General features: G+C 37.5%; 1 protein-coding gene across 3 annotated transcripts in view; it reads right to left on the bottom strand.

The window, feature by feature from the left end:
* LOC145690789 (trehalase-like) overlaps positions 1-13,314 on the bottom strand; it is an 89,066-nt gene that overhangs the window by 61,984 nt on the left and 13,768 nt on the right. Inside the window, exon 1 of one of the 3 annotated variants that reach the window (XM_081766063.1) lies at positions 10,500-11,215. The exons of 1 other annotated variant lie outside the window; for it this stretch is intronic. In XM_081766063.1, the coding sequence (XP_081622189.1) occupies positions 10,500-10,567 (68 nt within the window). In that variant the 5' untranslated portion in view covers positions 10,568-11,215. Of the gene's footprint in view, positions 1-10,499; positions 11,216-13,314 lie in introns of those variants that run through there. One more of the 3 variants, XM_081766062.1, reaches the window with a different exon arrangement.

The following is a 13,314-nucleotide window of genomic DNA, read 5'->3' as shown; positions in this document are numbered from 1 at the left end:
AAGAAATTCAAGTGAAAGATGTAAAAATATTTCCTCTTCCTTTTTACATTCTATAAAAATTCAAGTAGTTCCGGTACTTGTGCAAGACTTGCGCAAGAGTCTTGGTCTTGGCCTTGCAGGTATGGTCTTGGTCTTGGTCTTGCATGCAAGACTCTTGCAAAAACTACAAGACCAAGACTCTTGCGCTCATCACTAGTTTAGGCAGATTTTACCAAAGATTAAAACATTTAAAATACCGAAATTATGGCGTTAGAAATTTAACGACTTTTTTCTTTTTCTTTTCTTATTTTTTAACGAAAATCATCTTCCACACTTCTTATAATGGTTGTGGTTAGAATCCTGCCAAGCCTGAGCGATATTCAATACCTCGAGATCATCCGGTCGTGAACTCAGGAGCAGAAAAAAATCCCCGTGAAGCAGGGGCGGATTGCAAGACCAAGACTCAACATTCAGCAGTTGAAACTTTCTCTTTATAGTTAATGGTTTTACTGACAGGGGCTTGTGCAACTCTTTTCATATTTTGTGTAAAGTAACCCCTGATGTGCAAAGTAATCCCGTCTTACTGTATCATGATAATTTGATTTTACACTTCATCTGTACTCAGGGCTGGATTTACGGGTATGCACCGGTGCATGTGCACCCTTTCTTTGTAAACATACACTATGAAAATGAGAAGCTGGCAGTGACGGATCTAGCCCAGGGACGAGGGCCCTATCCCCCCAGGTTTTGAGTGACAAAAATAATTTAAGCTGTAATTTATATGTTTTTGAAAATTTACAGTAAACTCATGATTAGAGACCGGATGCTAGGCAAAATGCCCATTCTTTAATATTAAAGATATGATTAAAAATAACGTTTTAAAATTTATATGAGGTGTTATAGTTTCAATTTAAGCAAATTTTATTTTGCCTGTTTTGCCTATTTCGATCCGTCCTGCCTAAATAATTGCTTTAGTGCCTAATGTTGCCTATTCTATGCATTTTCTTCAAAATAAGAGTTTATTAGAAAATATATATAATTTAGTATTTCAAGAAAGGATTCTGCCTTTTCTGAGAAATATATATGCTCTTTGTAGTGATGACAAGCCGTAAAAGTTTGGGCTATATTGCGTACCAATAAAGTGCCGTGAAACTTTGGACTGCTGTGTGTACTGATAAAGTGTATAACATTTGGAAATGCTGATAAATGATAAAATGCTGCATAGAATGCATTACCAAATACGCACGAAATACATGTCAAGCTCCGTTTTTACAGGGTGAACGGTAACTACGTGAACAAATTTGGACGGGTGATAATACATCTAAAAAGAAGCAAAAAAAAAAAATCCTAGTCAACATGGGGAAATTCCGTCCCGTTTACCGACCATTCACATTATCCAGCGATTTGCCGGATCCGTTTCCGGTGAATTGCCGGACAAGGTAGAAAGACATTCACCGGTACCAGCGAAACGAACCCACCATTAGTACTTAAAGGAGTATCCCTATACTTCAACTTCCTTTTCACAGTTCCTTTCACCGATAATGGAAGATGATAAAACATGGATATTTAGATAGAGAACACACTAGTTTCTGTGTAATTCATTAAACCGCTTGGGATAGGTCCTATAGTTTCTAAGTTAGGGAGTTTAGAAAAATTATTTTTCTAATTTTCGATGGATCATAACTCTGGAAGGAGGCATTTTTCGGCCCATGTTTATTTGAACTTTTTTCTTTCATTTCACATAAGGAATCGCCTACCAAAGTTTGTCGGTGGAGTCACCTACCACCCTATATATATATACGTAAAACACACGCATTCATATTATCGCAGGTACTCTCTACTCTTTCCTGGAAACACTTGTTTCCCCCCCAACACCCATCCGGTAGTTTGCCGCGTATATGTGAAGAGCTTGTCCCGCTTGGCAATACACGGCGATCTGCCACGCCGGATTCTAGCAGGGAGATCCGGCTTGTTTTGCTTGCCGGAAACGGATCCGGCAGTTTGCCGGATCAGAATTGTACCCTTTCATATTATCCGGCGCTTTGCCGTGGATGAAAAATATGCGAGCAGGGTTGCTGTGCTGTGCAACTGAAGAAACAAAACCTTGTGACACTTGTCGTGTTGTGGTAGTTGGAATGGACAGATGTAAAAAAAAAAAGTGTCTTCTACTTGCCTTGTTATTACAGACAGATAAAAAAGTCAGACACACATATAGTTTTTTTATTTTATTTATTTATTATTATTATTATTTTTTAGAGAAGTGGTACCTTGAAGGAGATTTTCCTATTCTGTTTCCACAATTGATAGACGAACAAAATAGCGGCCAGGTTCTGGATATTTAAAATACGATCCCGGTTATTCACCTGTTGTGACTGGGAAAATCAGGATAAAATCCTTTCAGGATATCCGGTGGTTGGGATCTATCCCAGAATCCAGTGGCGGATATAGAAGGTAAATACTGGGGGGGCTGCCAGACCCCACACTATGAGAAGTATATAATGAGTTTACTATAAAGTTTTAAAAATATATAAATAATAGCTTAAATTATTTTCGTCACCCTGAAAACTGGGGGGCATGGCCCCCTGGCCCCAGCCTAGATCCGTTAGTGCCAAAATCCCAAGTCAATACAACCACTGACCTAGGCATTATTATTATTATTATTATTATTATTATTATTATTATTATAGTATTTCGGGTTTATTTTTTTGTTTTAAGCGTTCCGACTATTGACTCAAGTCTTTTTAAAGCACTGCTCTACTCCCTGTATTCAAAGGACTATTCAAGAAATTACAACCATAGAAGTGTTAAAGATAATTATAAAATATATAAAGTACGGTATATTTATCAAATATCACATCATGAATTCTCTCTTGCTTTGCGAAAATACATAAAGGTATTATTACTAAATATCTAATATTGCTTAAATATTTGATAGTGTATATTTCAATTTTGGGGCACCACAAATTTATAGAATTACAAGCTCATTTGATGAGTGCGACCCGGACATTTATTTCTCCCAATCTTCTATTACATAGAAAAAAATATATTGATTTGGACTCTTTAATCAACGACCTATGGATTCAACACTTCGGTAGTATTGGTCGTTTTCAATTATTTTTCCATGTGATCTTTTCCCATATATTGTATGTAACAAATTTGGTTAAAATTACTCTAGGTGTACTGAGCAAGAACATAACCAGACACACACACACACACACACACACACACACACACACACACACATTATATATATATATATATATATATACGTAAAACACACGCATCCACATTATCGCAGCCACTCTCTACTCTTTCCTTCCTCTCCCAACATCCATCCGGCAGTTTGCCGCGTATATGTGAAGAGCTTCATTGCTTGTAATGCCCCGCTTGGCTATACATGGCGATCTGCCGCGCCGGATCCTAGCAGGGAGATCCGGCTGTTTTTGCTCGCCGGATAGATGTCCGGCGACCGCTGCACATATGTGAAAAGCTCCATTGCTTGCAATGTCTTTCTACCTTGTCCGGCAATTCGCCGGAAACGAATCTGGCAAATCGCCGGATAATGTTAAAGGGCGGTTATCCGGCGAGCAAAAACAGCCGGATCTCCCTGCTAGAATCCGGGACATTTATAGCCAAGCGGGACATTACAAGCAATGAAGCTCTTCACATATACGCGGCAAACTGCCAGATGGGTCTCGGGGGAGGAAGCAAGTGTTTCCTTGTGTGTGGAGTGGTTTCCTTTCCATATACACATATGGTTTCCTTTCCAAATACATGTGTGTATTTTTGTATGTGTGCACTGAGAAAAATCCGTTCTCCGGACAGCGGTATATTCTTCAAATATACGGTATCCTCTTGCTTACTATAGAAATCAGTACGGAGCATACGTTATCCGTATGCTACATAGGCACTGCCCTTAGATGTTACATCATGTCGTTGCAGGATGTCTAACATCTAACAGTTTTCCGTATATCACTTACATATACTTATGTTACCTTGGTCGGCTATATGTTATATACGTCCATTTGTATGTGAGATCCTGACCGCCTACATTGTTTCATACGTAAAGTGCGTATAGATGGAACACTTATACAGAAAGTATTGTAAAACATGCGTTTTCAGTTATACGTCTGCTGTACGTTAAGTCCAAAAACTACAGGAATTACGCATGTAACCTATCTTTTTAAGTACGCCACCTACAATTTTTTTTCTCAGTGTGTGTGTGTGGAGTGTGTTTGTGTATATGATTATGTTCTAGCCCAGTACATCTGGAGTAATTTTAACCAAACTTGTTACATACAATATTTGGGAAAAGATCACATGTAAAAATAATTGAAAACAATCTATACTACTGGTGTCGAATCCATAGGTCGTTGATTAAAGAGTCCAAATCAATATAAATTATTTTTTCTGTGTAATAGAAGATTGGGAGAAATACATGTCCGGGTAGCACTCATCAAATGAGCTTGTAATTCTATAAATTTGTGGTGCCCCAAAATTGAAATATACACTATCAAATATTTAAGCAATATTAGATATTTAGTAATAATACCTTTATGTATTTTCGCAAAGCAAGAGAGAATTCATGATGTGATATTTGATAAATATACCGTACTTTATATATTTTATAATTATCTTTAACACTTCTATGGTTGTAATTTCTTGAATAGTCCTTTGAATACAGGGAGTAGAGCAGTGCTTTAAAAAGACTTGAGTCAATAGTCGGAACGCTTAAAACAAAAAAATAAACCCGAAATACTATAATAATAATAATAATAATAATAATAATAATAATAATAATAATAATAATAATAATAATAATAATAATAATAATAATAATAATAATAATAATGCCTACAGATCAGCCTTGGGTTCAGTAGTTGTGTTGACCTGGGATTCTGGCAGTGACGGATCGAGGCCGGGGCCGGGAGGCCTATGCCCCCTAGTTTTCAAGGTGACGAAAATAATTTAAGCTATTATTTATATATTTTTAAAATTTTATAGTAAACTCATTATATATTTCTTATAGTGTGGGGTCTGGCAGCTCCCCCCCCCCCCAGTATTTACCTTCTAGATTCGCCACTGGATTCTGGGATAGATCTCATCCACCGACTATCCTAAAGGGACTTTATCCTGGTTCTCCCAGTCACAACAGGTGAATAACCGGGATCGTATTTTAAATATCCAGAACCTGGCCGCTATTTTGTTCGTCTATCAATTGTGGAAACAGAATAGGAAAATCTCCTTCAAGGTAGTACTCTCTAAAAATAATAATAATAATAATAATAATAATAATAATAATAATAATAATAATAATAATAATAATAATAATAATAATAATAATAATAATAATAAAATAAAAGAAACTATATGTGTGTCTGACTTTTTTATCTGTCTGTAATAACAAGGCAAGTAGAAGACACTTTTTTTTTTACATCTGTCCATTCCAACTACCACAACACGACAAGTGTCACAAGGTTTTGTTTCTTCAGTTGCACAGCACACTAACCCTGCTCGCATATTTTTCATCCACGACAAAACGCCGGATAATATGAAAGGGTACAATTCTCATCCGGCAAACTGCCGGAAACGGATCCAGCAAATCGCCGGAGGAGTGACAGTGTCGGAAGCGTGGGAACATGAACTTCAGAGGCCAACAGCTTAAAAACTATACATCGTAGAAGGTGCGGTTAAAAACGTCATTTAGAAATTCATACCTACTCTCTTGAAAAATGCATGTTTGAAAACGCAGCTATACGTGCCCACGGAATTCCCCAGAAGAACGGAGGGATTCCCGGACATGCTGTAAAGGAAAGAAGTGTCACACGTTGTTAATCCCGTGCGCACACGTAGCTGCATTTTCAAACATGCATTTTTCAATAGAGTAGGTATGACTTTCTAAGTGATGTTTTTAACTGCACTCTCTACGATGTATTGTTTCTAAGCTGTTGGCCTGAAGCCGTGAAAATAGGAACACTTTTCGAAATTTCTGCCATCCTGTTTCTCTTCGGGGCTTAAAAGAAAGCAGAGCTTTACAAAAGTTGATTTTCTGAAAGTTGAAGGGAAAGGATTCACGAAGCAAAGCAATATAACATTTTTCAAGTAGCGAAGGAAACAGAAGCCAGGAGGAGATAACTTTCTTTTCTCCATGCCACTTGCGACTTAAAGTACTCCCCTGATTTATTTTGTTAGTTATTTATGCACCCAACACATGAACCACGTGCACCATTCAGTTAATGAGAGCATTCAACACATCAACATAATTTTTCTAGTTTAATTTCAATTTCCATGCTTTTTGTGCTCTTTTGCAACATTAAGGTCATGAAGCCGAGACTTAAATTCGTGCAGTTGCGCAGACCATTATGAAAGATGAACCCTTATAGTACGAACCGTTCCCCACTACACTATCTCGCCTTCGAGAGAGAGAGAGAGTTGAATTACAGTACCATCCCGTCAACCCCAGAATAAAATTGTCCAGAACAATATTAGTGCATGATGAAAGAAAAAAGACCAAGGATAACGTTATATCAATCGATTAATCTCATGAGCCGGGTCAAAATTAACATTACATGTTTAAGAGGAAATTTTTATTCGTTGGTTTCGAGAAAATCGAAGAAAAAAACTAAAACCCTAAAAGATTGTAGCAGCAGTCACGTATACATCATCTGAAAAATTTTGGTTGATATGCCGTGATATTTTCCCAATTCACATTGAAACCGGAAGTAGTTTTCTTTCAACTTCCGGTTTTAGTATCGACATTATAGTGAAATAAATTTTTGCGACGCTTATACCCTAATTGCTGGTAGAAAATTGCTTCTCGTTATCTATTAACGTTTTTGCTCTATAGTGATAAAGGTTAACACTGGGAGTTGTTGATTTCTGCGACATCCATTTCGAATACAGTGTTAACGAAATAGATGATACCTATTTTAGAACACTAAATTAATTAAGAAAAAAGAAAAGAAAAACTTAACACTATCTCTTATTGTTTTCGTTCTCTACCAGATCAAGATTGAAACCGGAAATTGTCAGTGGTGGATCTAGCCCAGGGCCGGGAGGGCCTAGACCCTTCCCAGTTTTTTGAGTGACAAAAATTATTGAAGCTACTATTTATATATTTTTGAAAGTCTATAGTAAGCGTTGACTTTTATTCTTTACTGGAAGATTTTTGAAGTATTATAGTTTCATTTACAGCTTTTCTCTTATGCAATGTGTAAAACAATACTTGAGCTCCACAATGTCAACGTCAAAGCTAGCCGTAATATACACCGGGAGAGAATTAAGTTGGAAACTTCTGAAGGGCCCATGAAAAAAATCAATTTGCAAATACATACAGTCGACGAATTAGTTACTCGTGTGTTTATCATCAGCGCCGTAACTTAGATTTTTTCTGGGGGGAAGCATTAATACGCGTATTTGGGCCCCCTAAAAAAGTTGTTTTTCTAATTCTTGGGCCCCATCTTTCTCTTACTTTTTATGCCCCCCCTCCCCGCCGGAGCCTGTGGGTCCTTGGCAAGGTGTGCGTGGGCGTTAGTTACGACCCTGGGCCCATTCCATACATGACAAATTAATTAAGGGGACAATATTGACAAATCTCAAAGCCATATGAATAAATAGTATTTCTACGGCCCATAATAGTAGATATTTTTTACTGAAATGGGCCCACGAGTCATTTTTGTTTTATTTTCCTTTAGTGTGCTGTTTTGTTTATGTAATGTAGTGATCCTGTTTGATGCTTCATTTATAAGTTCATGTTCGTATCGTATAAGGAGTAAGAAAATTTTGTTAAAGTAGACCCCCCTCGAACGGCGGGAAGCTTCCTTGGGGGGCAGTTGCCCCTGCTCCCACGAGTTACGGCCCTAGTTTATCTGCCTGTTTAGCTACAGCACTTTTAAAGGCCTACAATTTATTACTAATTCGTACTTCGTGTCTGTGAGAGGAATGAGTTATTTTTTTTTTTTTTTATTCCTAGTTCTTGACAACGAAGTACATAAACGGCTTTGAAGTTAAAATAATTTGCGTAAACTCATGATATACCTATTGTTGGCAGGTTGGCAGGAAGTGCCACACAAGAGTGCACATGCTGATGTAGCCTAAGGTTTATGTTAGTCTGTGGTTGTTGCTAACATAAACAAGATTACCAAGAACCAAGATGTAATGAAGATAAAATATATGTCGTAAGGACAAAGATTAGAAAGAATATAATAATTACTAGCAGCGTTCACCGCGCTTCGCTGCGGTCACCCCGGAACGCAATAAACTTTGTTACTTAGATAATTTTTACTTTTTCGCTTTCAAGTGATATGATAAAAACCATAGAAGATTGCAGTAAATCTTAACATTATATCGCCTGTCATTTATGTTAACCCGCCCCGCTTCGCTGCGGTCATCCCGGTGCTGGCATATTGTAAAAGTGTCTGTAAAAATAAGCAAATCAATTAAAAAATTTTAAACAGAAGATTCAAGCTATTTTCCGCTGTATATCGCCTGTCATTTATGTTAACCCGCCGAGTGACACGGTCATGCGGGTTGCATATAAATACGTTTATTTTTACCTATGATGAACTAATAACAAAGGATTTGTACGTTATGGACACTTGAATGGTCAATTATCTCAAGACACTGGTAATTAAAAATTAAAGTGATATGATAAAAACCATCTAGGGTCCAAATCCTAATAACCCCCCAAAAATGAAAGAAATTGGTTCAGCCGTATTAGCGTGATGAGCGGACAAAATATTGTACGTTCTCTTTTATATATATAGAAGATATGAATTAGAAAGATTCAAAAGGTGAATATTGTTAAGATTCTATAAGAATAAGAAGAATAAAGATAATAATAAAGAGTTTAGGTTACATAATGGTGTATATATGAATTTGATTTATGGTGCAATAAGTTTACGGATAGTTTAGGTAACACCTATCATAGTCTTGGATCTGCCTGCCCCCTCCCCTCCCCTCTAGATTCGCCACTGGAAGTTGTAGTGGATTTCTACCACTTCCACATTTAGTACAGAGTTAAGGATGGAGATGAAATGTATTCTTGGGATGCTTAGTTGATTGCAGGAAACCGCTTGTCGCTATAGATGATAATTTTTGCTCTATAATATTCAAGGGTAAAATAAAAAATGGTTGATATTTACCTCTACCAGTTTGAAATGAATATTGCTTCCATGAACGAACTCGTTGATTTGAGTTGATTTTGAGTTTAACGTCCCGTTCAGCAGCGAGGCTATATGAGACGTGGACCTACTGATTAACGTGGAATCCGAACCACACGAGCTCCCGCCGGGAATCGAACCCGGGAATCTCCCACGCCAAAGGCGCGTACGCTAACCGCTTAGCCACGAAGGAGCTCATCAACGAACTCGGTTTTAACTTTCCATTTTCTACATTTTGGCCAAAATTGATGGTCATATTCATCAAGTAGATCTTGACATTTGTTTGTCTCCTGAGTGACGCACCGAAAAATCTTTCAGTTTTAGGTCCCACGATTATGCCGGCTAGACTAAAGGAGATGGTGATCATGAGTAATGAGTGGAATGGTCGAATGAAGAAAGTGGGAGAAAACGGGAAAACCTCGAGAAAAGCTACGCACACGGTGTTTGTCCACTACAAAGTCCACTTGGCGCGAGCTGGGATCGAACCAGGAGCTCACGCACCAGAGGTGAACGCTCTACCACTGAGCCACCATGGTTACAGCGACAGACCGGAGTAAACATAAAGTAGTTTTGGATAAACCAAATTAATTAGAAACATGATATCTCAGTGACAGCACCTATTTTTCGTCCGTCGAGTCCCTGGTTCGACTCCGGCCAATTAAGCTTGTGGTGGACAATACCGTATCCGTGGACTTTCTCACGGTATCCCCGTTTCCTCCCATTTTCTCATTCCACCAATTCTTCCATCATCATTCACTTGCCTTAAACATCGTCTCCCTTAGTCTAAAAGGCTTAATCGTCAGAAGGTAAACACGGGGGACAGCCAAAACCCAGACCGTGATAGGTGTATCATGAGTTTACTATATACTTTTAAAAATATATAAATAATACCTTAAATTATTTTTGTCACTCAAAAACTTTCGGGCATAGGCCCCCGTCCCCGGAATAAATCCGCCATTAATAATCTTTAGACGTGGACATCAAAGACAGGTTTAATAACATACTATCTATTACGAGGATGCGCCTTCAAGTCTTGCAAGTTCAGTATACATTGTGCTAAATCAGATGTAATAATCTAAAACTATAATTATCTCTTAACCTTTAAGTATATCTGGGTTCGATTCCCACTGGGAGCCAATGTACCTCTAATCTCACATGTCCCTCTAGTCCACGTCTCATATAGGCTCGGTATTCAAAGAGACACTAAAGTCCAAATAAAGCAAGCAGCCAACGAACCTTAAACTTTGATTTTAAATATCGTTCAACTAATTTCTTGTAGCTACCTGAGACGTCATAATCAGTAAAAGAAACCTAGAAATAAATAAATAAAGCAATAAAATTTCTATTTGATTTACTTACCTATCACACGGCGGACCAATCTGTTTAGGTGCTGTAAGCGACAAAATTTTGAAAAGAATGGAAAACATTGTTTAAACTGTGCCCAATCTCACACCACAACTTTAAAATGAAACTGTAACGTAATAGAAATTCCGCAAAAGGATTCTGTCTGCATCCGTTTCAGTCCTTATCAGGTGGCAGATAAATGTCTTTCTTTGTTCTTCCACGTCACAAGCACATTTCCGTCAATCAGCTGTCAAGCATCAAACAAAAAATAAATAATAAAGTATTTCGTTTTCTGTCTTGTTTTCTCTTCCTTCCAAACAATAAATGGATTACAGTGAATTATTTGTACTCATTATACTGTTTAGCACTGAAAGTATGAACGTGTTCGCGTTTTGTTGGAAAATCAAAGTGGTACTTTTTAAAATTAATGCATGCCACTGAAGATTGTGGAACGAGTTAAAGCTAAGAGCCGAAAAATCAGCAGGACAAAAATTTAGAAAGTTCATTCACCTTAAATGAATGCGCATTTTTTGTTATATATATAAATTGGGAGCTGTCAGACAGACGTGACACTCAATGGGGGCGTAACGGGTTCTGGTCAACGAGTGCCTTCCTATTACAATCGGGACGACCACTTGCTGTTTTTATCTTTCATTCTAAGAAAAAAAAAGAGGAAGAAGATAGTTTTTCTACAAGGAAACCTGTCTTTTCACTATTCTATTTGCCCTTACTCTTCACGAGCAAAATGATTCTGGAACGCCAATTAAAAGCAGAGAAGATTCTCAATGCTTGTAGGCCTGCGTATTTTGTTGAATGATAGTAATCTGGCCATACACGCTATGTGCGAATTGAGGTGATGCCAGGGATTTCCTCGTTCCTGGCAGGGATAACTTTCTCCCGTCCCCCTCTGGATTCTTTTTTTAATTTTTTTTTTTTTTTTTTTTTTTTATGGCCGTGAATATAGAGACAAGGAACAACTTTTATTTTATGTAGCCAAACTAAAATTAGCACTTAGATTTACAGTATATAGTTAAAAGAAAACAGTTAATGAAACAACTTGCTTCTCAGCCTTTTTGTAGTCGTTAGAGTGACGTACTTTTTTTTTCTGTCTTAAAATGGAGCATATACTATTGTATCTATTCATACGAAAAAGACATTCTTTTGCCTGCAGCAAGCTAAAGACATGTGAAGAAAGGTGGTAGTAAAATCTTCAAATATTTTGATCTGTAATTCCTAGAGAAGCATCTTTGTATGCCATGTCAGTGTCAGAACATTCGCTCAAACGGGTCCTAGAAGCACTTATACATTGTATACAACACTAGCAGAATTCGTGTTCTTCTCACGAGATGTATAATGTTCATGGAAAATATTGGAAAGCTATATATATTTCTCTGATTTCAAATACGTTTTGATTAAGTCAGTGGTGTTATTCTAATTTTTGAACAATCGGTTCTCTCCTCCCCCCCCCTCTCTCTCTCTCTAGATAGGTAGATATAACACTCTTAGGAAATAAACCGTAAGCCTACAAGGTAGACAAAAGTTTTTTTTTTTTTTTTTTTTTTTTTTTAACTGGATACCACAAGTGATAAGTAGGGACCTACAAAAGCATCCTAATGTAAGGTGGTAGCAATGGATCGACATTTTGTTGATAATGCTATGTATGCGTTTCAAATTTAAATAACCCTCACCGCAGTGGCGTGACTAAAAGCTTGGGGGCCCTCCCGCAGACAGCGTGGGTTGGGGCCCCTCATGATTTGGGGGCTCCCTAATGGCTTGGGGCCCTCCCGCAATGCGGGGTCCGTGGGACCATTATTTATGCCTCTGCCTCACCGCTACACTCATGTGATCCCAGTTCTCATTCTTGATATCCGAGCATTTGACATTAAGACATGAACGCTTATATCTTGTTCGCAGATATCATGTGTTTAACCCTGTAGCTGTAAGAATTTCTAAAAACAAAGATAATTAATCTAAAATTTATTGTTACTGGGTATAACTGAGTATATATGGGTATAACAAACGGTTCTGCGAACTGGAAATAACCAGTTCACCGGCTGAATAGTACCACTGGATTTAGTTTAATTTATTCTCACAAGTGCTCATTTAATTGCTAGTACCATTTCACAATCGTCAAGATAGAGTTAAGTCATTTTCTCCTATTTGCAGTCAATTTCCGTCATCCCGAAGCAGGCCCGTAGCCAGCCCAAAAATGTAGGGGGGGGCGGCTGAAGGTAGGGGGCCCGATCCAACCATATGATAGTTCATCACTATATTATAGTTCATTTGCAACCGTACCGTGAAAATTTTAGGGGACCAGCAAAAATGAAGGGGGCGGCCCCCCTAGACCCTCCTGGATACGGGCCTGTTCCGAAGTATATACTAGTATTCTCAAAGGCATCTATATTGTCAAAGTTAGTTGTAAAATTGTTCCCTTACATCAGGAATCTTAAGATCATTTTCTCTTTCGTGGAAATTGTTGCTCAAAATTTATATCCCTCAAATTGAATATTGCAAAAATCAACCATAAGTCTTTTCCCATTGTCGATAGTTAATCATGTGATATTCTCGAATGAGATATTAATATTGTCTATGTCATAATATAGTATATATAGTATGCAAGTTTCATGACTGTAAGCTGGACGTTTCAAAACAAATTCGTAATCATAACGTAAATTTTATCTTCTTAGACCAAGAATACGAATGCCACTTATTCTAGCTTTGGAATTTCTTGTATGAAAAAGACAAATTCTGATCAAAACATATAGTATTTAGTAAATAGTATCTACTATCTAAGATATTATTACATAGATCTTAGATATTATTATATCTA

The sequence above is a fragment of the Thermobia domestica genome, chromosome 7 (genome assembly GCF_964235325.1).
Source record: "Thermobia domestica chromosome 7, izTheDome1.hap1.1, whole genome shotgun sequence".
In the NCBI taxonomy this organism is placed as follows: domain Eukaryota; kingdom Metazoa; phylum Arthropoda; class Insecta; order Zygentoma; family Lepismatidae; genus Thermobia; species Thermobia domestica.
The sequence above is the reverse complement of the archived record's forward strand: the minus strand, read 5'-3'. Positions and strand labels throughout refer to the sequence as shown.